Below are 27,097 nucleotides of genomic sequence, written 5' to 3'. Positions count from 1 at the left end.
AACACAACAAGCTGGAAAAGTATAACAATACAACCTTTCACCGTGTCAATAATTAGGCTAAAAGAAGCAAAGTCTCCACACTGTGTACACGAAACTGAACAGGGGGAGAACTGTTGCTTCTTGGCATGCAAGTACTCCAACATCACTGAAGCACCAAGATGTCCCGAGCCCATGTGACTTTGCTTGCCCTGGTTCACTTCTGATCTGGCAGTGTGAACCATATCAAACCAAATAAAAGGCAAAACGACCCACATTAATAAACTGAGCAAATTACTCAAATAATTCAAAAATAATCATTAGTTGCAGATTAAAATCCAATATTGCGAGTTGTGTCTACACCTCTCTGACACAGTGCCAATAAAAACTAAACTATATAAGCTTCACCAATGTGTGTTCTGCCAAGCTGTTGTATAGCATTTCATTAAATTGTGCAGTTGCACCTAATAAACTGGTACCTCAGTCTAGAGATAATGTCAACGTGTATCTGTACCGGCAGATGGTTACTTACTATTGTGCACAGTCGATTAGCTGGTACTCGTTGGATCTCTCATAGCACGCCCTGACCCCTTCATCCTGCCACAGTGTCTTCGCATGGTCGTAAAACTCCTGAGGAGGAAACAGAAATACATGAATGACAGGAGGCAGAAACGGTCTCAGAAGAGTACCATATTTATTCTTGCTGCTTAATAGAATAACTGGAGTATTTACTGCTGTGTTTTTGTAAGCTGACATCTGATGCACTGGTCGATAATTGTTTTAAAGATAAAATTACAAAACACACACTTGCTTCCATCTCATGTTTGATTACATACTGATTACATACTATTAAGCAGTTGCACCAAACGATTATTTTCTAAATGGATTAATCTAACAATTATTTTTTCGATTAGTTGATTAATCTAATGACTAATTTAATAATTATAAATATTTTATTACTTGATTAATATAACAATTAATGTATCCAAAATAAATATACAAAATGTTTCTAATTAACAATTCAATATTTTATTGAGTCATCATCTTGAAAGAGACACAAAACACATTAGAATAATGATAATAGTGATAATAATGACATATTTTAAAATTTGTCAAATTTTGACACCACTGCTGTATTAGAATATTAATAATATCAATATTGTTATTATTATTATTAATAATAATAATGTTATTATTGTTGTTAACAACAACAACAACAACAACAGACCCTATTTGTTAGATGCCCAATCAGAAAAATACTGGACCTTGAATTCAAAGGATTCCTGTGACACAGATTAATTTAATTGGATATTCAGTATTTTTGCTGAAGTACTTGACATAAAACTTAAAACGGTTCTAACATGGATTTTACTGGAGTAACATGCAGTAAGTAAATCAATGGCAAATGTATGTTTGCATCAGTATGCGGCAAAGTAATTAACTAAAACGATTTACAGACGTTAGTTTAAGCCATTTACTCACTTGTACGTGCCCGTTAAATATTTAAGTAAACAGAAAATATAAAACCTGCGTAACATTAGATGACGCATGGTGTAATGTTACCATAACAGCAGAGGCACAGGAATTTCTTTTAACATGGGGAGAAAATCTATTTGAAGTGACTACTACTGACAAACAAGTTTTCGTAATTGATTACATCGATGAATCGCCCCAGCCCTAATAATAACTATAAAAACCTATTTGAATTAAAAATGGTTAACCAAAAGTTTGTCTGCTGCATCACAGAAGGAAAGCGTTCCTACGAGCAGGAGAGATTCTGTATTATCTAGTGTGCATCTTACACAACAGGGTTGTGTGTCTGAGGGTACCGGGTGCTCAGCGTTTTTGTTGACACTACATGCAGTGTACGTTGTGCATGGGTGTCTGTAAATGTAAATAGTGGTGGAGGGTGAGAGGGACACGTCACTACACACAGGCACTATAGGCGTACTCACTCACATGGTGGGACACGGCATGGATTAACCACTTCACTTCCTTTTGCATTCTTTGTAATGACTGAACAGGTGTCCTCTGTACATTTAATTTCAAGGGTGTTGCTGAAAACACAGTGATCCAGGCAGTACCCATTACCTGGTAACTTGCAATGACGCATGGGACATGGTCAACAGCACCCCAGACTACATTAAAAGGACACAGTTATAATCAAAGGATCCAAACTCCTCGCTTCCTAATGTAGATTAAAAACAACTGACAGTAAAACTGACTGAGGACATGTCAGTTCACTCAACATCTGATTTATCTGTAAGTAGTATATCAGCAGAAATGTATCTGTAATGAATAAAGGTAATAAAACCAGTAATAACAGGAGAGGATGAGAAATATCACTGATATGTGTTATTTAAATTTTTTGACCTGCTCTGTTCAATCTAATCCAGTCCACACTGCGTTTCAGAGTAAAGGTGCAGATACAGTATAGACTCAGTACAGTGACTCAGCAGTGTATTTTGTATGTGGTAGGGCTGTTTAGGTTCATTAACAGGAACTTTGTGGTTTACGTGTCCGTGAACTCTCCTAATTCAGGTCCAACACAAGCTACTTTGTTCCAGAGCAGGAATACACGGACGCCTGTCTGTCTCTGCACACAGTCATTCTATTAAATGACGTGATAATGGAATAGATCAATTTACTATCTGTATCTATTTATAGGAAGTTATTCAATGCTTAGTAAAGCATAAAAAACAACCAGATAAATTAAAGAGATGATGTGCCTATGAACAGAGACATCTCTCTTTACACACACACACACACACACACGCACACGCCTTATATCAACGCTTTCCGTCTGTCTCTCATGCAGATCCCAACAAAAAGGCAGAATACACTTTCCCCATCCTGTTTCATAACTTGGAAACTATGCCGTGCTCGTCATAAACAAGTCAATCCAACCAAACAAGTACAGCCAAACAGCAACCGTAAACAAATAATTGCTTCCCAACAGCTCAGCAGGAGTGGAATTCCTGGGCAGCGGGCTGATTAAGTGGTTAAAGAGAGCATCCCGCATAGGAAAACTCATAGATTTGATTCCTGTAACAGCTGAGTCTTAATGAATTGTCGCTGAGTAAGACATTTGCTTGCTGTCTGCTCACTTACTATAAGTCACTCCGGGTAAGAGCATAAGCTTAGCGCCACCACGTAAATAAATAAATGAATAAATCAATGTATCTGGTGAAGATGGTCACTTGACTTGAACATACACGTGCTGTCCCCTACCTTCCATTTCCCACTCATTTAGGAATAATATGGATCATTATCGTCTTTAAAGTAACTCTTTATTAACTTTTCTTTTTTAAGTTTTTGCTCAACAGCGGTCTTATTTCTTTCTTTCTAGTTTATCATAATATTTTACAATATCCCAGTGTAACTCCATTATCTTAAACATATAGTACTGAGTTGCTACATCCAAGTCCTGTATCTCTAAAATGTACTTTATTTATGTAAAGGTTTTATAAATCCAATTGTTTCTTTTGTTAAGCTGTTCTGGCTAGGATGTGGTGAAGAGATGTACATTTGTTCTAAGATTCGGTTCTAATTTCAACAAGATCAGGAATAAACCTGACATCCTTGTAGCATCCAACGATTAAAGACTAAAATGATCACAAAACATTCATTTTCTGTTGGTTAACTAAATTGATTAATCAACTTATTGTTGCAGTTCTACATCCTTGTTTGCCTCAGTTGCTTCAAATTACCACTAAACTTGGAAAATGTCTTTGACTGTAATGTCAACGACCCGTCAGTGAGAGACATCTTGTCAGCTGCACTGTCCCTTACATGTAGGAAAATTCTTTCATCATGCAGTTCTCCATGACACCAAACTCATCATGTGTTTACAGAGTGCCCTTTTATTATTAGTCATGCGTTTTAAGAAAAAAACACACCTCACTCTTCTTTTTTTGATGCAATGCATCCTCTAAACACCCTTCTCTACTTGCTTCCTCTCTCTCTCTTTCACAGCCTCCCTGTCTTCTTCTTTCTTCAGTTACTGTTGCATTACAACATTGAACCCATCAAACTAGACAACCAAGAAAACCTTAAATTTGATGATGAGAGATGTGACACTATCAATCCCCAAGAGGTCAGAGTGTTTAAAAACAAAGCCACAGGAGCTGGTAAGCAACATGTGTCTTGCTCAAGGACATTTCAACAGGGTTGATGTGTAGATGCTAGTTTGCTAGGACAGCTGACCCTGTTGGCTGAAGGCTGTCATCTATTACTGTATGGAAAGACACAAGAGGTGCTTTAGCTGCTAGGATTTTCAAGTCTTAACCGATTTTAAAACGTGGGATAGCACAGCATAACGCCAGATTTTTACCAATTTTAAATATTTAAATCTTAAGAACACACACACCAGACGATTCAGTCAAGACGCGCTCGGGGGAACACACTATGCGTTTACACTAAATGATTTCAGAGTGGCAGGGGACGTGGGATCTCACAGAAACACACGTGATTAAAAGTGACTTCAGACATATACACATGGAGGCAGACTGTTGTAGTTGTGTGTGTTTTGCACACTAACAAAAAAAGGGAATACACCTGTGGATGAACCAATAAACTTGTGGCTGACAAGAGGGAATCTGCATGGTTAATACATTTTATAGCGCGTGCAAATGCACAAGACATTGGTGACGCTTCCGGGTCAGCTCACTCTCATTGGCTGTTGCGGGTTTCTGATCGAATATCAAACATGGTTAATATTTAAGATTCAAAATCGGGGAGCTTCTGATCCTGTCGGCGACCTTAAGATTACATCTGTAAACCCCTCACACTACATTATCATTTAGGCCAATAATCTGTTTTGACCATCCTCGCCTCAGGAACGCCCACGTGATTGTCAGAAGGACTCAAAATTGGCCCAATTATCCTCTAGCATGCCAGCATAATGTCCCCCTATAATCACCATCGTACAATCAACACAAGCAGTTGTGCTAATGAGGTTGCCATGCCAATTGAGGCTCAGATCAGACAGAACGCATTTTTTGCAGAGAGAGGCAGTGAGCGTTCCGCGCGCTGTTCATGCGCCCTGGGCGTCCTTCGTTTTGGGTGCCTGCTGCGCCTTGCGTTTCAAAAGGAACGCTCTGAGCACACAGAGTTGTTTGCGTTTTTTTTCCCATTGTCCAATCGAATGAATGAAGAGTCGGGCCCTCAGTTGTGATCACGGAAGTTTACAGTTGCTTGGATTGTCTGGAGACTGCAATAAACTGTCCCCGACTCATCCTAAAATAAGCCTTGAACCAACCATCATTAAGACGAAGCTACTGGACCAACTGGTGGTACTACCAGCGGTGTCTCCTCTTTCTGAGGGTCTCATGTACCCACACGGATCTCCGTTTCCCTGTCACCTGCTTGTTTGTTCACCTCTCACCCTCAAACAATGCCAGAGCAGGCGCCCTCTGTTTGTCCATTTTATTAAAGCAGATGTCTTTAGGAACAAAAGACACAGACCTGTGAGTTGTGATCAAGTTTCTGCTAATATGGCAAAGATTACAGATCGCTGGCGCTATAATGTTTGATTAGACTGTCAGGACAGCTGATTCGGTGGTTGCATAGCAACATGAAAAAAAAAACAAAAAAACATAGCACACTGCTCTTTTCCAAAATTCAACCAAAAAAGGCACCGCTGTGAACCTTGCGTTTTCGAACCTGCAAAGCGCTTTCTGTCTTATCGGGGCCTAATGCATTAATTTGCAGTACAGTCAAAATCCTCATCTTCCCATAACACATGGATGCTATTAACTTAACTTCTGTGCATTAAAGCATTAAAAGGACTAGGCCAGTGTTTACGTTTTAGCTCATTTACTAAAAATCACACATATTGTACTTTACATTACTGAAAGAAATTGAAATTGAAATGATGATCACGTGGAAATCTAATTTAAGCTGCCTGCTCTCAAGTCTCTACCTTCCCACAAGCAAGTTCAAGACCCTGCAAGTTATTATTATTATTGCCGGGAGTTCAGTAACAAAAACAACAACAACAACAACAAAAAAAGGGTAGACTTGATCTGCAGACGGGTATATTATGGTTGATGATAAAATATTTTCCAAGTAATAAGCAAATGTATGGATCAAGTTGCTACAATATTCAATTATGTACTCTATAAGGGGGACCTCTGGTACAATTTTACATTTATTACATTATTTACATCTACTGTAAATTGGTAAGACAGTATGACAACACACACAGAGCACCATGGTGGCAGGATGTGAATAAATCAGGGGAAAATAAAATGTAGCTTCTATTCATACGTAAGACTGAGTGAACTGAAAAGTGAATCAAGCCAAGCCCCAAAGGTGGCTGTGGATAAACAGTGAGACTTGGCTTGGACAATTAGTTAATGGGAATGTCCCACCGAGACAAACCTCAGTGTTTGCTACATGTGTCAAGGGATTATCACCTGGGATGTTGGGACTATAACCTACTATCATCTACTGAAACACACACGCAGCTGAGGATACCTGCCCCTGTTGCCAATGTATTATATCGGCCACAGCTTTACAGCAGAGTCAGTCATTACATTACATTTATTTAGCTGATGCTTTAATCCAGAGCGATTTACAGTAAGCGCATTCATCGACGCAAACAGGGATATAGCCATCTATCCCACTTTCCAGGAGTAGAAATTAAATGTTTGTTAAGATATTAATACTACTACTAGGTCAACATTATATGGTAGTAGTTAGAAGCGGAAACTGCAGGCCGCATGGTACAGCTGCGAAAACAAGAATAAGGAAAGAAGGAAGATAATCACATTTCTGAGTTTGTGTGTTTGTGTTTGCAGTGTCTCATAATGTACCACTCACAGATGGAAACTCAAAGTCCTTCTGGTTAACGAGGTTGAGAACATATTCGATCCGGTACCGGTTCTCTGGGCACGCCAACTGCACTGGTGGTGTCAGGGTGCTCATAGCTGTTACTATGGTCTGTCACAAACCCAAACAAAATACATTTTTAAGTGCGGATGACAGAAAGACAGAAGATGCACATGTTTCTTGAATATTAAAAAGACAGTAGGACGGATTAACTACTTATCTGTAACAGTTCCCAGTGAACATGTCTAACAGCAAAAATGACAAACACATTCACTTACCTCAATAGCCTCTTTAATATTATTCTTGATGTCCTGAATTTTCTGCTTCTTCTCTCTGAAACACACACACAAGTTCAGTGACAATCATTATTATTACTGTAGAACAGTAAAATTCAGTGTGTTGTCAGACCAAAATTTAAAAAATACAAAGTCAGAAAGGGAAACAAAGATACGTCCATCTCAGACATGATCAGTACTTTTTGTAGTACTTTGTATTTTAAATGAAATGGAGGCTATACACACTGGCTGTAGATGTTATGATTGATTACTCGGACGATCCTTGTTGTTTATCACTTATTATATTATGACCTTGTAACTCACTATTTATTCCCATCATAAATTGTTATATGTTTTAATGTCTGCAACCTTGTTAATTGTGCTGCTGCCTGTCTTGGCCAGGACGCTCTTGGAAAAGAGATTTTTAATCTCAATGAGTTTTCTTTCTGGTTAAAAAAAAAAAAAAAAAAAAAGGACTTCATATGTAAAATATTAATTTTATATGCTGGTGATTCCGTCTGTACACAGTATTCGCTTCTATGCTGATGTTTTCATTCACATGTCAGTTCTGGATATAACAAATATATAAGCCTACAGTTCCAACAGAAACAGCATCAACATTAGTAGTTAGAGACGGAACAAAAAAATACAATAAATCACAAAAAACAATAATTTTACAATAAAATAAAACTGTTTCCGATTACTTCTACCTAAATAATTTATTTAATAATAAACAAAATACTTACACAAATTAAAATATAATTACTAAATGTATACTGTTCCGGTACATGAAAAGTCTGTTACTTCCACTCAGCATCCAATTGTGTAGTTGTGTACAGGGTACACTACAAACTGAGCATTTTTAGATTTACCACATCCATAATAGATGGCAGGCTTCTCTTTTGTATACAAAGTGAGGTTTAGTTAACAACTATTGTTTTAGTGAAGTTTAAAAAAAATACAGAGAGGGCGTTCCATGTTACCGTGACATAGTACACTAGAGTGTGCTGCACTGAGCTTGTTTATGATCTGGGAAGGCTAAACAGACCTTCATTGGCATGCATGGTAGAGAAATTATGTCTGTCTGCTGTTTGTACAAGACATTTGGACTCTCTGTGACAGAAATGTTTCTAATAAAAAGGCAACCAGAGAGCCAGTTAGCCTATCTTTTTACCTTGAGCCTGCCAAGACAACAGTGCCTTGTGTTTACAATAGTTCGATGTCAGTGACAAAGGGCAATCCAGGTTGGGGCTGCTTGATGCATCAGATTTTTAGATGCGGGGCGATCATTATGGAATGCACTCACTTACATTTAGCAGGCTGCGGACTGTCCACAAAGAGGAGCTGTTTTATCACGGCCAGACTATACTTCTACACATGCCAATTTGTGACTCATATACAAAAACGGCAATTGCAGTAGCAGTTTAGACATGCAGATGCAGACATGTCAATGTCGCCACCTACAGTCAAAGACAGACACCGTCTCAAACAAGAGTTTTTTCTCAATAGCCCAGGCTATTCATCAAGCTCACACGAACGAACATGAGTCGTTAACTTGGAGGCAGAAGGTTTTTATCGGCTAAAACACAGGTGGAGATCAGGAAAGAGCACAGAGGATCTTAAATTTACATCCAACACGAACAGGTCACACTTCGCTGCAACTCAAAACATACGCACACATACATACAGGCACATAGACCTTCCTGGGCCAAGCTACCATATTGCTGCAATGCCATTATAAGCCTTTTTTTTGGCCTTTCATAGTTATCTGTCACAACATTTGCTCTCTAGCAGATACATCAATAACATAAAAACAAGAGGTGGTTACAATTAGCCTACTAGAAATTGTAACTCTGACAAGAAAGGAAAGCCTCAAACTAATTTCACAATTTGTTCATTTTCCAAATCCAGTTCAGAATTTGGTCCAGAAAGACTTAAATTAAACTACAGTGAGCAGTTACTCCCCACTAAAATCACTGTATGTATTGGACTAACAAATAAGCGCAGACTTTTTGCGTAATACTCATTGTCAAATGGTAACAGAGCCTGAGAAGCCTGTGAGGTCACTGTGCACCATGAAACAGGAGAGAAAGAGAGAGAAAGGGGGGGTAAGGCAGAGATTATTGGGTTAGGAGGGAGATTGAGAAGGCCTTGTTTACATTTTCAACCTGATAGTCATTAAAAATCACATGGTCGCGTGTGCGCTCTTCCAGCTGAGAGTACAACTACATGCCTGCGTGTGGTTAAAGAGAAGGAAAGAAAACAAGAAGACATGACACAACATGTTACAGTGACAACGTCTCATGATACGTTAAGGCTGAATAAATGCAGAAAATTAACAGTTAGATGTAAAGCAGAAGACAGGGTCTGAAATCAATATCACAATAACCAAAGCTTTTTCAGCAAAACAAAAATAAATAAATAAAAAACAACATCATCAGCAGTCCTCGGCTGTTGACCACTTAACAGTTACTGTGATGAGGCTGGCAGTCACATGCCTTGCCCAAGGGCAGCTCAGTCATAGTTGAGAAGAACAGAGAGAGCTGAGTCAGTCATTCATTCCTTTTCCAAATCGGGCCAGCATTTGGAATCAGCAGTCTTCCGGTCACAAGCCAATTACTCTGATTTTTAGGTTACCACAACACTCAACCCATTCACCCAATCTCTTTCATCATAGGCGTTATTGAACCCTCTCAGTCTCAAATCAATAAATTTATGTCCTGCCTCAGGATCCAGGCTTATTAAAACATATTACTATGTTTGTCATGTGGAGAACCACAAGCAACTGGCCATGGAAGACTGCTGCTTTGGTTTTAGCAGATCTTTAAAAACAAAAGGACATTCATTGTTAGACATCTGACCACACATTCAAAGTGAAACAGTCAAACACATACACATGGAGCAACATATATGGGAGTACTCCAGTTTACTACACACAAACAAAAGGAGCCACATGACTTAGTAAACAAAACAAAAATCAACTAGATAAGTGATGATGCTGCATGTGTTTGTGTGTGTTAATGAAGCCACCTAACCACCTGTACACACACACACACACACACACACACACAGCTCTATGTTGTAGAGTCACGCGCTGGATCACACGCTCCCCCGTCTGCCTTTGGTGCTGATTTTCTGGTCTAACCTTGCAAAGATGCTTCCATCAACATCGCAGCCACCAGACCAATACATGACAAGTCACTAACACACACAGAGTCATAATTCTATCACTTTTACCCTAAAATGTAATGACATGAGAGAGAGCGAGAGCGCTTGCGAGAGAGAGAGAGAGATGCGCGCACACACACACTAAACTTTCCATTTTGCTTATTGAAACAAGCACAAATCAATGATGTGACCCGGAAACCAAAAAGCAAGAAAAAGAGCAGCAGAATTCTAATCTTGTAAGAAATACTTGAGACTAGTGTGTCTAGAGACTAAATTAAAGAACTAAAAATGAAAGACTGGCGGATTAGTGTTGGCACAATAATGTCCAGAATGTTTAGACAAACACATGGATTATATTATTATTATTATTATTATTATTATTATTATTATTATTATTATTATAATTAAGCAGCTCAGATCCACCACACTTCTGGGCAGAATGTATTCTGCGCAGAAGGTTTGCTATGCAGACTCTTCTGAAAAGTTCAGATTTGATGTTCTGTAAGCTTTATGGGCAATCCTCCTTAGCATCCAACAACTACTGTTCCCAGAAGGCTTTGCATAGCTTCAAGAAAGCTAAGTGGAAGATGTAGTTCCTGACCCTGTGAAGCTAAATGTTTGATAACTGCCTCCATCATACCAATAAATTTGTTAGACAGCATTGGCTTAGTTAGCATCTATATTCACTTTGCATGGAACAGCTACCAGTGGAGGAATTTATTATTCAATACCAGTCAAACCAATCAAGTGTTTATCATCACTATCTGCCGTATCATTAAAATTTTAAACACCTTATTTCAATGCCCCAAGTTCTTTTGCTTCCTTTTCTGCACTGCTGTCTCACTAGGTTATTTGGTTACTTGGTCAAATCATTAGACTAAATTAGTAGTACTATTGTTTGATCCAAAAAGCAGCCATATAAACCAAAAGACTGCATCTCATATCAGCCTCCTACAAAGTCCACAATTCATAAAACAAGCACATCACGATGGGTTGACAGGGCTGTCTCACTTTAAAGGCTCCCCAAAAGTGGCCTCCAGTATCTTGCACTCCACTGCATGTGGCCAATTGTTTAATATTTCCTACAGTCAATTGTTGATAACAAAGAGAGGTGGGAGATATCATATGACTGCGGCGCATTAACCAGGTATTTGCATTGTGGACATCGGTCACTGGTGAATACACAACACACGAAGCAAACGCCACAATAAGGTGTAAATAACGGGTTGCCATAAATAAACTGGGCATAAACTTCACAGTTTGTTATCAGCTTGGATATGTTGTTAATGGCACATGTCTCTAGATAAACAGATGTTATATTGATGTTAAAGAGGTGGTATTATGCTCATTTTCAGGTTCAAAATCTTATTTAGGGGTTGTACTACAACAGGTTTACATGGTTTAATTTTCAAAACACCATATTTTTCCTCATACTGCACATTGCTGCAGCTCCTCTTTTCACCCTGTTGTACGCTCCGCTCTTGAGCTACAGAGTGATGCATCTTACTTGTACAAAATCTTTGTTGGGAGTTGCACATGCGCAGTTCCCAGGTAAGGACTACTAGCCAATTAGAAGGAGAGAAGGGTGGTTCGTCAGAAACAAGGTAGTATGATCCAAATCAAAGCCGCTTCAGACTTCGACCGTAACCTAGCAGATGGTATAAGTTACTCTCAAGTCCACAACATCATTGTTCCACATCTTACAATAAACCACTACAAAAATCACCATATTTCAACTCAATTTTACATAAAAATTGGCCAAACAATTTGAACGTTTGCTCAGTAGCTTTCACATCAGGTGTAACATTAGCATTATAGCTATAACTTTATGTTAGCCAACGTTTACAACAACTCCGCACTTGAACAGTCTGTGAAGTTACATTGCCGTGTTTATTTTAAATATAATTCACAACCTATAAAGCATACTTACAGGTTGTGATTGTGAATTTCCAGGCAGAGTCTGTAGAGAACTGTTGCCGGTGTTCTGACGATCTATGCTGCCTTGCTGAAAAATGCTACCATAGCGCAAATCGATAGACTCGACTCTACTCGGCCCTGCTCCGTTTTCCATTGCAGATAGTACCCAGAGATAAGACGTAGCTTGTCGTCATAGCGACGCCACACACAACTGCTGTGACATAATGTTCAATGCGACACACACACCAGCGATCCACACAGCTTTCTCTCTTTTTTAAGTTAAAACATTTCAACATTCCTCAGAATGTAAAGACAGATAAGCGGTTTGAAAACCTTCCAGCTGTGTTTTCCTCTGCCGTTGTTGCTGCAGCGGTCTGTGTGACGGCGGGAGTAGAGGGCTCTGTGAGCAGACGGCTGGCCTCACACGCTCCTCCCGCGGGTTGGCGCAGGCTTTCCCCGCAGCCACTTGCGGAGCTCCTCAACTCTTCTCCTCAATGTGCTTGAAAATATTCAAGCACATTTTTGTTTCGCCATCACTTCTCGTAAAACTGTCAATATTCGAAATCTACACAGCTGATATCACCTCAAAAACTTCTCAGAAGTGGATTTAGTGATGAAATTCCATACAAAAACTGTAAAATATAAAACTTTCTGTTGCTGGCCTCTGTCTAGCGCACGCAATGATGATGCAGTGAATAGTGACGATTCTCTCTGACCAATCAGCAGTCTGTCGTGTTTTCACATTACATTTTAGTTTCCCTCAGCTGGCTTGGAACCTCGACGGAAGTGAGGTGATACGAAAAAGCAGGAAGCAGGTACAGGTGCAACATTTCTACAATGGAAAACCAGACAAAGGTGAGTGGAGCCAAAGGGGCTCCGCTCAGACTAGCTTGGTTTGAGGGCGTGCCTGACCCCAGCTAGCCGCTTGGCAAGCTTTATGACGCGTTTTCATTGTGACGTCACAAGTAAAGGAAGTAAAGGCTGGACTACAAAACAAGCTGTTTTCAAGCGGTTAAGAGCAGAGTTTTCTGTGGGAGATGGGAACTCCATTTGGGCTGGACTTTGGGCTTTTTTACTTTGCAAACCTGTTACATGCACAAAAAAAAGATATATAAACTCAATAAAGGAGAGGGGAAAAGCCAAAAGCATAATACCACCTCTTTAACCTTGTGCGCTGTTTTCAAGTTGTCTGTCATGTGTTGTGAAATGTCACAGCTCTTTCTGTGAACTGAGGCATCATGGAAGCTGCCCTGGTTCATCACATTAGCTGGACTTTTCAGGACAGCTTCATCGAGGTATGTATGTCAATTTCCATTTAAGGGTTAACAAAATGACAAGGATCGTCATATGTACTATTAGGTCGATCTTTGTAAGGGTCAGAGACAGATTTAGCTTGGACTTCAGGTTTTCCAGAAGATGAGATGCAGCCCCAAATGGGTTACAGGTGTCATCTGGTGCACTCAGCAGGTACTTTGGATATACTCATGTTAAGATACTTGTAGGCCTTTATTCATATCATACTTACTCTGCATTGAAGCCGTTGACATGTAGGATCCTCATCTGTTTTACTATGGTGCTCTTTCCTGACTCTCCAGCTCCTGAGAGAGAGAGGACAAGGAAATATTTGGGATCTGTTGACATGTGTGTGATACAACACACACACACACACACACACACATATATGAAATGCCACTTTACAGTATGTGTACAGTTGTTCCATTTCCCATATTCTGATTACAAGCACTGTGGCTGCCTAAAAGATTTTCAATTTGGAAATTCATAAGCTTATTTGGTTATGACTTACTATGCCCTACAGGAAACTTTCAATGAACAAACACCAAATTTCATACACGAGTGTGACTCTATTTAGAAAAACCGGTAGTAGAGGCAAGGACAGTGCTGCATGGTCATGGCTGAAATAATAAACAGGATTATTCCACTAGATTCTGTGATCACAATCACAAGATTACATTTTTAGACTTGATGACAGCCTTTAAAAAGGGCCATTTTAAACATTTCCCTTAAAAAGCAGGTGTTGTTGTTTTAAAAAAAATAAGAGTTTGGAAGGCAGTACACTCAAACAAAGTTTTAGTTAAGATTTTGTTAGTTGTGTCTGTTCCTGCAGTCAACTCATACTATTAAACAAATGACACTAAATACACAGACCTGGTGTACGGTTACAGATGTTAAGCTGTTCAGTAGTCTGACACCTTGCCAAATTCAATTTAGTGTAGAATACACTGCCAGTCATCCATTTTGTGGCCCTTCCTTTTAACCTTACATTTTACCAAATTCTACCCTCTTCATATTTTTGAGAGAAACAACTTTCTTCAAAAAAACAAAAGAAAAAACCCAGCAAGTTCAGACACTCATCATATGCCTTTATGTCCTGTGAGGAGAATATGATCACTGTTCTTGTCCGTGGTATTTGGCTTTCAACAAACTTGTGAGAATGATTCAACTGATAAACTGCTAAAACGAGCATGAAGAGAGAACGGGTGCTGGTTAGCTGCCTGCTGTACAGCCTTTGTGTATCTGTTATAAGAATGAAACTCACATCTCTTTGCTCTGTAATGCCACACATGCGGTGTGAATATGTGCATGAGAAGTGAGCAGCTTAAAGTTCAACATTTAAAAGCTGCAGCTCTTTCACACTGTCCAACGCCTTTCCTGTCTCAGGCCTTAAACATTCAGCTGTCTGCTCTTTTTATCTTAAACTGAAGTGAAGATCAGGATCAACAATGACCCATAACTTTACCTGAATCAAACACAATTCATGTCTTGAGCAAGGGATCCAAGTTCTTTGTAAAAAATAAAGTGGTCCTCTTCTTTTAAAGTCTGAACATGAAGCTTAATAGGCATAATTGCCTCGTAGCCTAATTTCTTCTAAATCATGAGGTTTGATTGGCTGGCAGTTTGCAACAGTTTTGTATTAGACGTTATAGCGCATTTCCTACCCCTGAGACGTATTTGTGATAGTCGGCCACAGACAAGTCTGGGACTCTTCCATTTTGGTGGCTCAGCAAGCTAAAGCACATACCATGAACTCATAACATCATGCTCTCAAATCTGACTGATGACCTCATGTCACAATGTCAGCTCTCCTCTTTCTCCCCCATCACCCTGCCCCTTCCAACAACACATTGTCTAATGAAGCAGAAACACCATGCCTCACAAAATGACTGTGTTAAGTAGTAATGTACGAAAGTGTAGTGGTGAATTTTTGGAGCTTGCCCTTCTTGTGTACTAGAAACCATTTTTGGTTGCATGTTTGAAAAAGCACACACACTCAATCAAGTTTGGTATTGAAACTTAATCCTTTTGGAGTACCAGCAGGACAGTGTCCAGAGTACAAAGTATTAAAAACTGCAGAGTAGAAAAAAACTGGTCAGGTTCTTAGTCTTATTTATTAATTCATTTCTTTTGTTAAACACTGGTGCATTTGAGAAGTTTGGCTGGATTACAGTGTGAAAAGCAAACCATTGGCAAAAGTAAAATTTGAGGATTCTAGCCATTAGTGGTTTGTCCAACAGGAAATACTCCCACAGTCTGTCTGTATGCTACTGAAAATTTAAAACCACACCGAGTTTAATATCTCCAAAAGAATATAAAATTCAATGTTTATATGGCGAAAGGACCTTAATGAATTCAACATACACTCCCAAAAATGTCAAACTTGTGTGTAACTCATCAGACGAGATACAGAGGTGAGACACAGATGTAAACTGCACTCTGTCAATGAACCATCAGACAGAAGTAACGCACTCTAACCAACAACTAAAACGTGAATGATCTTTTGGGCAGGACACAACACAGTAAGCATTTACTGCAGTTATATAACAGATAACTGTAGTAGTATATTGCCATATACCAAACATTTGCAGAGTGTTGTGCACACAGGACTGTCCCTTGGATTTGCAAATACAGCGGTGATACTGCATTAGAATTGCACTGTCAATTCAAATACTTGCCATGATTTTAATTTGTAGCAAATAAAACGTTGAAAATGAACAAAATTATTATTTTTTTTAAATCACTTGCTGAATAAAAGTTATAGGATCCACTACTTTATACATGGTGCAGATACATACTGTTTATTTGTTTTAGTTAATTTAAAACAGGTTACCTTCACATATGGAGACCAAAAGAAAAATTTTACCTGAAGGTCATCATATATTCAGTATAGAGGATCTAGTAAAAGTTTTACTTAGTCAACTTAAGACTTAACTGCTACCTCTCAATACAACACATATTTTATGTTATCACTCCTTTAAAAGGTGTCCATCTTCAAAGTGAAACAAACTCCCAAACGGACTTCCAACAAATCCATTAACACATGAATTTGGCGATCTAGTTAATCCAGTGAGCTATACATTTAATCTAAAACCAGTGTTGTTATGGCTGCACGTTACAATTATACTGAGCAACATTAACCAATATTTACAATAACTTTAATTCGCTATAGTCCGAAAACTATCTTTTCCTTTTTTTCCAGCAGCACCAGGTGTGAATTCAGAGTGACCCTTTTATGCTTCATTTGCCTTTGTTCACTGTTTAAACATCCTCCAAAATATGCGGAATCACAAATAACAGCCTGCAGGTCCACAAGTCAGCGATAAAGTTAAATTAGTAGATAATATGATTGGAAGGCAGCTAACTTTCGGCAGACATCTTTGTATTGGTTTTCTTGTGGTTCCTGTCCTTCTGCTTTCCTAAAGTCACCACAACTTCCTCCCCAACATTAATACGGGTGTGTCTTAGAATACGAACCCTCACTGGCATTTCTGTAATCTTTTTTTTGTTTTGTTTTTTAAACGAAGAACACCACAACTTCTTGGTAAGGCTATGAATGGACATAGGAGGAGGGTACAGAGGAGAGCATGGCAGGGAAGTTAGACTCTTATGTAATTGTAGAGACCCAGCCCACCTATAGTTCACTCTCTGACACACACACACACACACACACACACACACACACACACACACACACATTAAGTCTCCATTAAGTAGGTCTGATTGTTTTTTCTTAGTCACATTATCTTAAGAGGCTGTTTGAGCTACACACCCACAATCTGCTGTGTAATGTAAAACTAAAAACTTAGTTAAGCCAACTTTTCAGGCCTACAGGCATGATGAGGACTACAATGAACAGTGTACAGCATGATATGTAGTCCCAAGCTAATACAGCTCAAAAATGCTATGTTCTGTTTATAAAAATGTGCATACATTTAATATAAATGACAATAAAACCAGTTTTTATTGATGTGAGTGGCTTGTTTATCCTATGATGACCACTGAAAGATGTTTACACACACCTTATACATTTACCCACACCTAGGTGTATACTCTCAAAGCCACCTATGGAGGCTTTTACAGCACATTTTGATGTTGGTAGTGGTAGACTTTCAATTTAACATCAACATGGTGAAAACCCAGCACAGTGCAGCATTTTTAGCCTTATGCAATGGCAAAGTCACTCTGTTGACAATGTTTCCCAAAACAACATCTCAGAAGGTTAGGAAGCAGAGCCTCAACTGTGCTGCCTTAAGAAAACAAAAACCAAAAAATCACTCACCTAAAAGTAGTAGTCTGTGTGTTGCTCTGTAGATCTGTTTGTCTTTTTGGAGCTGTTTCTCTATCTTTTTGTTTGCTTCTCTTTGTGCCTTCTCCTCATTTCTCTGGTCTTCAGTCTTACTGTTGCCCAAACAACCCATCTTCCCGCAAGAAAAAAAGAAAAAGGGGGTCCAGGGGAGGAGGAGGAGGTGGAAGAAGAAGAAGAAGAAGAAGGAGTGGAGGTGGGGGGTATGTAGAAAGCAAAATAAATAAATAAACTAAACTAGCCTAGATCCCTCGTTTGACATGCGGATTTGGCAGCAATGTCATCCACATTTACACCATTTAACTTCCCTGGCCTTCTCCAAAAACTGTCCGTGGTGCAGCACTGTAGAATTTATGTGTCCATAACGCGTATTTTGCTGTCAGAGAAAGGGCAGGATACTGTTGCTGACGACACCGAGGCCGCCTTCTCAGTTTGCTGAATCCTGCTCGGGCTTTTTCCTCCTTTGCATGCAGTATAGTTATTGTTTTGTTTTCCCACTCTTTCTCTCTCTCTGTCCGTCAACTGTGTTGCGTGAAGAATTGTAATCCACTACGTCTGTTAAGAAACCAAAACTCGGGGTTTCACCTCAAATGGAGGCAGAATAAACAACCTAATTTGCATCTCCAAAAGCCCGGGTCTTGCGTCTCACTGCTGCCCGTGACAAGGAGCCGAACTCGGCGTGTCCGAAAACCTCGCCCGTGCTGTGGCGCGGCTCGTTTCCACGTCTCCTTTCATGATAAACATTTCCATAAGTGTACACTTATACGCTCTATCTATTGCTATGTCTCCCCGACTGCTGTCTTCGTCGGGGGCCCAACAGGACAGGAGGAAGGGAAATAATATTTACACCCGAACGACCTACATGTGTGATATTCTCGTTGCTTCCGTCGTCATCCGGCTCCTTTTCATTCGCTGCATCAAATCAACCCACAACCGCTCCAAACTCACTGCGGTTGTCTTTTCTGCTGGATCCCCCACCACCTCAAACTCCGACACGATCCAATATCCCCAGATTCGTCCTCCTTGTTTGTGGTGGCTATTTCTTGCTGTGTTTTCTCCTCCAAAGGGCCTTCTCTCTCTCCCTGCCCCTCGCTTTTGTTGCTGAAATTGTGTTATCAGCCCCTCACATCACCACCGAGCCTCCAAAAACTGCGCACCGATAGAGTTTTTTTTTAAATTCCCGACTGGCTCCGACGAATCCCTTCAAGAAAAAAAAAGCCTAAAAAAGACAAGGAATAGAAAACGTGACCGAGACGTGAAAATCCCTCGAAATGTATCCACGTTTCTTGCAGGTGAAAAAGCAACCCCCGCTGTCAGGCTCAGTTTTTATAGCCTACATAAGGCCTATGTGTACACACATACACACTCATACATATATATTCCTCTTGAATTCGAGGTGGGTAAATAGGCTACAGGCTTGACACTACATGTGCATTTACATTCACAAAAAAATAGGACGCGGGCTTGTTGTAGCAGCACATTCCCACCGCGAAGGCCGCTCCCCTCCTGGCCGCTGGTCGTGGAAGGTGAAAGACAGGAATAACCAATTCTTGGAGGTTATTATTTTTTCCCTTTCTCTCTCTCCGAGAATAGTAACCTACACTGAGGATATAGACAGCGCTGAAGAGAGACGGGGTGGGGCCACACAGCGCTCATTGAACCCTGGGAAGGAAGGACCGAGAGCGGAGGAGAGGCCGCTTCGCCTCGTCACGTGGCCCGTGCGCGGAGCGGCGTCAGCGGCGCGGCTCTGCGGAGAAAACGGCGCCCTCTTCAAAGGAAACAACCGCACGCGGTGCAGCCGGGCCAGAGGCTCCCAGAGCTGCTATACAGCCTGTCACAGAGGACACGCCACACCCTCCACACTAAAACAACAAATGATACATAAACTCACACCTCATTATTATTACATGATAAAGTACATGACTAGAATAATGTAATATAATGACACAAGTCATACTTCAAATATTTATAAGCCAATAACATTTTGCTGTGTTTACAAAGATTCATGATATAGGCTAACCTTTAATGGTTCTGAACATTTGAATTCCAGTTAAAGTATTATTAGTCTATGTTTCTAAACAGAACAATAGGCTACTAATACTGATGACTATGTTGTAAAAGATTATTTAAAAAAAAAACAACCTTTAGGCACACATTGGCGGTATGTTTTATACCTAAATTGGTAACACGACACATGGGTGTACATCCATCTTTCCTTCACCCAGCATGTTCTGGAAGAAAACTACTCCCGGGACAGTCCAACATAGTGCAACACAATCACATAAACACATTTCCACCAACAGGTAGATGTGTGCTCCAGAAGTTTCCAATTCATCTAACCCTGCATGTCTTTGGACTGTGGGAGGAAACAGCAGCACCTGGAGGAAACCCACTGACACAAGAGGAAATGCAAACTGCACACAGTAAGAACCTTAACCCATTAGCTATCATAGTGAGACACAAGAGTGATAACCACAGAGTCACTGTGCCACACCCAGTGTCCAACACTCACAAATGTGGTTGTGGTTGCAATTTGTACTGTTTAGTATTGGTATAGCAATGTACACTATATGATGAGCACTTTACCTAGTGGGCACTTGAAGCATCATTGTACAGTCATTAGGTCCTCATAGCGCATTTTTTTCATTTGGACGTAGCTGCACTGGTGGACTCAGGGTGGTGTGTTGGGGGGGTTTTGCAACAGCCTGAGTCCACCGCTGCAAATTAGCCCAAATGTGGTTAAAACAACCAGTTGATTAGGTAAACATATTCAATCTATTGCAAACCTGCAACATATCCTATCTCCTTGAAGCTTTTAATATTCATGGGGCTTCACTAGATTTTCTGGGTTTCAATGAAATCACACTTTTTCAAATCGATTATGCGATTTATTAAAAGGCCATCAGCTCTATTGCTGTTAGGTCTGTTAAACGCTAGGTGGCAGCAGTCTTCTAACTCTGAGTAGCAGGCTTGGGGGTTTATTTATTTGCCTTCAATCCAAACAACTGCACTATTCTCCAATTTGTGAAAACAAAATATCCATTAAAAAGTAGTTTCCAAAGTGACTGAAAAGTAAAATTTGCTGCCTGCTAAATTTCTAGTCTAAATAGTATTACATGTCCTGGGTAGATTTTGAGGTGAAATCTTAACATGAGCTGGGACCTCAAATTAAATCAAATTTATAATTTAATAATATATGATCAACTGATTCACAATGTATACTAATTTATCTTTCATTCCTGTTGTGTTGTAATGATGTAGGTGGATTGCAGAAGCACAAAACACAATTAAACCCTTTACTGGTGCAAAAAACAACATTATTCAGCAGTACTTTGTCCCTGTCAGTATCAAGTAATCCCTGAGGGTTTAAATTGGTGTCTACTCTGGACTGTAAAACTGAAAATGTATTATGTTGTGGTCTTTTTAAAAATGTCAAAATGTCAGAGCAATCAGCTATTTGTTGAGGCAAACCAAGTTTTCTATAAACCATAATGCATCTCTTTTTCTCTATTTCCCTCACTTTTTATGACTTGTGAAAACACCCTGTATCCTGTAGCCAAACCTTCAAACCCTACCCAGATACATAACCAGGATAAAAAGCAGGACAGAGGTCCAGCTTAACGTGGCTTGCCTCTGAGGCATTAAATGTGAAATGCATCTATGAGATATTTGAATCTCCCGGCTGTCCCCTGGGTTTTGCGGTGGGCTTTGGTAGTGAGTGTTGCCTTGGTGCTCGCTGGAGCTTGAGGCCAAATCATTCAGAATCTCTGAGGAGTATTCTCCCATCAGTTAGATGAACATGAAAAGCATCACTGCTCCAATTTGGTGATATATATTATAAATTATATATCATCAAACCACGGTGTTTACCATAATCCTGATCACTTCCAAATCATTTTCCTCATTTTTCCACCCTTGGTCAAAATAACTAGCCACACACACTCACACACTCACACACACACACACACACATACACACACACACACACACACACACACACACACACACACACACACACACACACTCTTTCTATCCCTACATCACCACCCAAGACCCTTTTTTAGTACGTCCGCTGGCAGCTCTTTTTAACTGCACTGTCATGAAATGTTAGCTCCCTACTCAGCACTCATTCTCATCATAATCAATTTAGATCTACTGCTGAGGAGTAATCGAGTGTGTGTTTTTTCCTCTTATTGAGTCTGCCCACTGAGGACTATCCTATACAAATACACACAAGAAATTTATTAGTTTAGTTTGGGCTTAGTTAACAAGGTTAGGATTGTCTGGATTATTTGTGGTGTTAAAATGATTAAATTGAGATCAATAAATCAAATATTTTGGCATTCTCTGCATTTTGTAAAACGCGTAAGAAGAAAACAATTGAAGCTTGTAATTGTGAGCTGTGAAAGCCAAAGTTGTTTCTTCCGAACATCCCTCTTCATAAAATAGTTTGTCATTAATTACTTTAGGCAGAAGTAGGGCTCCAACCAACAATTATTTTTTATTATTAATTAATCTTACTTCAGTTCAATTCAAACAACTTTATTTATCCCCGTAGGGCAATTCACTTTCAGTCTACCGGTTGTATAAAAATAAGACCAAACATTCAGACACGCTGTCAGTGACAATTTTTAAGCAATTGGGCACCAGAGCAAAGCACCGAATACACAGGTCGCCAAGCAAGGACCATAATTCAAGAAAATAAACAGATAAATAAATACATGATCATTTGTTCTAAAGACTGACACAAGAGAGTGAAAAATGTCCATCACTATTTCCTAAAAACATCATCAAATAGCTTGTTTTGCTCAACAAATAAAATCTAAAGTTATCTGAATTCAAACTTTAGTGAAAATATATATTGTTTTATTTTTTCAAAGCTTTACAAAGTACTTTACATTAAAGAAAGGGAGAATGCAATGCACCTTGAAAACTGAATTGAATTTTATGTTGCAACTGTTTGATAAGTTTTTATGTTTTTTAAGAAGCATGTGTTTTCTTGTACTGTTCCATACTGACTGTGTATCGAAATAACAGTAACAATAAACACTACAATGCAGAATAATCATCAGTTCCCTATCTTCTATCTAATTGAATAGACTTTACAGGATCCAATGCATAAATTCCCTGCTTGAAAGCGCTGTCTGTCACTGGTAATAAAACTCTAATTAACTGATTTCCCCATCTCACTCATTTAACAGTCCTGCCTTATACAAACACAGTCACATCTGTTATTTTTGCAGGTGTATGTTGTTAGTTTAAATTGTGAAGAAAAAAAGGAATTTGACACACAAAAACATTTCCTTGGAAGATGGCACAATGTTTTCTCCTATATTTTGGATTAAAGTTAATGTTTTTGCCATTCTCAGTTCTTGCATTGATCGTTCCTCTGTAGTCACACCAGCTCTTAATGGCCTCACAGCCATGAATATTAGATACACTTCCCTTCACCCCACAGGGCAAATATGATGAGCCAGCCTGACGCGGCTGTACGGAAACAAACACAGTGCTGTATGAGTATCTGTCTGGGTTTCCGAAATAAAGAAATTAGACCCTGGCTTGAACATAATGAATGCAAAGATGGCTGCATGCACAAGTCAAAGCTGTCATACTTTTGCATGTCAAAGTCACTGTTTCCCTCTGCTGTTGCTGTCTGGTTTTATGTATTGGTAGAAGCATGTTTCTCAGTCATGTAATAATAGCAGATATTCTCCTGAGTGAGATTAGCCTCGATATGAGTATAGTAACAGAGATGCTGGGTTACAACCCATTATGTCTGGGAGAGAGACAGACAGAGAGAGGGAGAGAGAGAGAGAGAGGTGAGGGAGGGAAAGGAGGGTGTGACGGAGACACAAGCAAAGAGCGGAAGGAGTCATCATTTTCACACAATCTTAAATCAAGATTCTCCACTCTCTCCTCTACTTTTCTTCACAGTGCTGCCTGTCACTCTGCCGACACCATCTCTGTCTTGTTATAGCTTAAATGTGTTGGACTAAAACTATATTTCCTGTATTTTCACCGCTGTGTTTGAGGATGCTTTCACTGAGGCTGCATACATTTTCTTCTGAGAAATGTGTGAGCAGGTTGGAGTATCCCTCCACATTGCTAAAACATTAACTTCTTTGTGCGGACATCTAGAGGGTGACAGTATCTAAAGGAGCAGTGTGGGTGTCTGACACAGAGCAGGTGACATGGCAGGGGAGCTCGTGGTTGGGATGCTCTATAACTTATTACTACCACTGCTCCTGCTGACTGGTGAGTTCATAACTATTTTTAATTAATTATTTTATTGATATGCATTTGATCTGATAGAAATTACATTTGTGGTGTGTCCCTCCTCCAGAGTTCAGTTATAAGGAAGGAAATAGGTCATATTATGATTAGATTACATATATAGATGGTATTTGTACAGCAGTTTTAGATCTTATTGTGTTAGAGTTGAGATCAGAGTAAGACTGTATTGTGTGACCTTTTATAGATGACTACTACTATTTCTTAGTCTTAAATTCTTTCCCCACAAAGTGCTTTCTGTAGTGGCTTTCATTTCTGTATGGCACCAGTATTGAGTTAATATTAATATATTGGTTATAATTCCTCCCTTTGGTGGAAACGGGTTATATTGAAGTGTATTGATGAGTGGAGTTATTGTAGTAAAGCTAGTATGTGTGCTTACTGTTGAAGACCACTGGCCCTTTGAGGAACAGTACTGAGGAAATGCGCAACACTAACTCAGTGTCAGGGGTTAATATGGCTTTCTATTAGGAGCATTCACATCTTATGATACAAGAGTTGAGTCTTGAGTGTTGCTGTTGAGCCAGTATTTTGCAAAAAGCACTGTGTGCTGCCAGTTCAGCACTGAGACAGACTGTGACGACCACAGATTTACCCGAGCAGCATTTTGTGTCTACTTGAAGTGTAAAGTGGACTGTGTAATTTTGACTGCTGTCTTACACTGAGCCTTATGTTTGTACCTATTCAGTTCAATTCAATTCAATTTTATTTATGTAACGCCAATTCAATAACAGAAGTTGTCTCTTTGCACTTTCATATAGAGAAGGTCTAGACCGTACTCGGATATTTTCTGCATATTACCTGGATGCCACAATGTGCTGCAAAGCTGGCTCTTTATCTCACAATCAATGCTGACTGACAGTGAGTCAATGTTCTCACTATAGGTGCACATTTATTGTAGTAGGTGATGATAAAAGACACTTCCAGACCATCAGACAAGTTATAGCTTGCTGCCGTGATGTTACTGTGATGAATGAATGAACTGAGGGTTGTTCAATCTCACATAATTTTATGTGAAATTCTGGTCAAGATGCCAAAGGTTTTAAAAACTACCAGATATAGGCTGAATAACAGGGCATATTTAACAAGAAATATTCAATGTAGAAGACATACATCTGATGTAATGGTAAAGAGAGAAAATGGTGTCAAGTTCAATACTTTAAGCCCTAGAGCGAGCACATGAAGACTTTATATGTGATACAGCTTTATTTAGTTTCCTAAGGTAAATTTGCATGAAAAATTGGGATGTGGTTAAAAAATTCAACACATTTCCCTTTTCACTAATGATTTCGACTTGTTTAACCTGGTGTCTTACATTAAAATCCCACATTTGTGTATTCCTTGTTTTGAGTTTTAGTGGTGAAATTAAGATACAGCACTTTCATTTTAGTACTTATTTGTATTACAAACATTAAAACACATTGGCCGATTTGTTTTCTTTGAGTTTCTTTGGTTGTTAATGTGCCCTTTTTGTGATATATAGAATAGATTACAAAAAGTGAGAGATTATGTAACCCTGTTTTCTTTTGACATGTTAATTAATTAAAACCATTTCTCTGCACCACAGCTTCTTTATTCCGCTACAATGGTCTGTCAGTGGTGTATTTCCTGTTTTTGCTCACCTTGCCGCTGCTGCCGAACCCCAGCCTGGCCACCATGAAAGGTGAGACGGGCTCCAAAGACAAATTACATCATAATTATGATTTAACAAGTGTTTGTTAAAAAGTGTAAAAAATATTTAAGCAAATTTGTTGGGCTTTAAATTAATTTATGTTCTCTCTGGAGTTTCAGTCATTTATGTTTCCAATTTAAGATGATCACATAAAAAATTATCCTTCCACCATAAACAAACAAATAAATCTCATTGAATGTTGTGTATATTTTGTACATCATTGTCTGCTCTGCATCTGGATGTGTTTTAATCCATTCAAACTTAATATTAATTTGAACTGTAAACTACGTGTGAAAGGCAAAGGAAAAGAAAAACAAAATATTTCATTACTTATTAGTTTTAAGTGCTATGTCTTTGTATTTGTTTTCTATTGTCACTAAGTTTTGCGGGGGATAGGTGAATACCATAGATGCACATATGTGCGTAAACACAACCTGTAGATAGACCCAAAAGTACAGTACAAAACACCCAAATGTACTTCATGTGTATTATTTTGCTCCAGTTTTATTGCATCACTCGGTGAGAAAAAACACAAAAATAAACATTTAATTGTTGTGTCAAAGTTTGATAAAAACTGAGAGGGAGCGGAGATATAGCACAAGAGATTATACAGAGTACGGCAAAAAGTGTGTGTATGTGCGTGTGTCTATTGCATATCTATGTACTTCCTCTGTATTGATCACTGCATTCTGGTGAATTAAAGTATCTGTACCCCTCCCTTAAAGTAGTTTGTAAAGGGGATGTGGCTGGAACGGTCAAATCAATTATGCATAGCCTGGTAATTACAGTGAGGAATTAAAAGATGTGATGTCAGCATTTTTTTCTTTCTTTCACGTTACATCCCACCATCTAAAAACTGTTTGCCTTTCAGCCTGTCTTTGAAAGCTTCAATGATCCCACAGTTATCTTCATCTCCCTAATATGATCTCGCTCTCCTTGGGCTAAGTGGTCAAGTGTGTGTACATCCTGTGTGCATTTGTTTCATGGGTTTTTGTAAGTCCCCCTATACTTGGGAGAGTGTTATGTGTGTATGAGATTGTGTAACTTCCTTATTGGGCAGCAGACAAGTTTAAGTGAAATGAAGCTTTTAGTAAAAATCCTGAACATCAACAGCACATTTGCTGTGCTCAGCTAATGTTGAGCCACATCACATATTAATGCTTTGTACCTCCAACCTTCTGATTACATACACAAAACTCTAGACTGAGATTATGAGCTGGTGCATTTATTTGAAAAAAAAACCCCAAACAAATTCACTGTAAAGCTGCCCATTTCAGCATTTAATACTCATCTTTAATAAAATTGGGATTTGTAAATCTGGAAAGGTGCAGTCTGTAAAAGAGGGATATTTTTTAGAAATTAATC

General features: G+C 39.1%; 2 protein-coding genes across 3 annotated transcripts in view; one reads left to right on the top strand and one right to left on the bottom strand.

The window, feature by feature from the left end:
• Window positions 1–27,097, bottom strand: part of gnas (GNAS complex locus) — a 43,787-nt gene that overhangs the window by 14,198 nt on the left and 2,492 nt on the right. Inside the window, exons 1-5 of one of the 2 annotated variants that reach the window (XM_038722956.1) lie at window positions 17,746–19,405; window positions 13,696–13,768; window positions 7,089–7,143; window positions 6,802–6,921; window positions 509–606 (exon numbers count right to left, since the gene is read on the bottom strand). In XM_038722956.1, the coding sequence (XP_038578884.1) occupies window positions 509–606; window positions 6,802–6,921; window positions 7,089–7,143; window positions 13,696–13,768; window positions 17,746–17,884 (485 nt within the window). In that variant the 5' untranslated portion in view covers window positions 17,885–19,405. Of the gene's footprint in view, window positions 1–508; window positions 607–6,801; window positions 6,922–7,088; window positions 7,144–13,695; window positions 13,769–17,745; window positions 19,406–27,097 lie in introns of those variants that run through there. The other variant, XM_038722957.1, reaches the window with a different exon arrangement.
• si:dkey-11f4.7 (piezo-type mechanosensitive ion channel component 2) overlaps window positions 23,961–27,097 on the top strand; it is a 35,455-nt gene continuing 32,318 nt past the window's right edge. The window contains exons 1-2 of the mRNA XM_038721939.1: window positions 23,961–24,024; window positions 25,628–25,723. Coding sequence (XP_038577867.1) covers window positions 23,961–24,024; window positions 25,628–25,723 — 160 coding nt within the window. The remainder of the gene's footprint in view (window positions 24,025–25,627; window positions 25,724–27,097) is intronic.

This window comes from Micropterus salmoides, unplaced genomic scaffold, assembly GCF_014851395.1.
Source record: "Micropterus salmoides isolate LMB-PRFRI ecotype aquatic unplaced genomic scaffold, ASM1485139v1 Ms_hic_scaffold_16, whole genome shotgun sequence".
Taxonomy (NCBI): Eukaryota; Metazoa; Chordata; class Actinopteri; order Centrarchiformes; family Centrarchidae; genus Micropterus; species Micropterus salmoides.
This window is presented reverse-complemented; position numbering and strand designations above follow the sequence as displayed.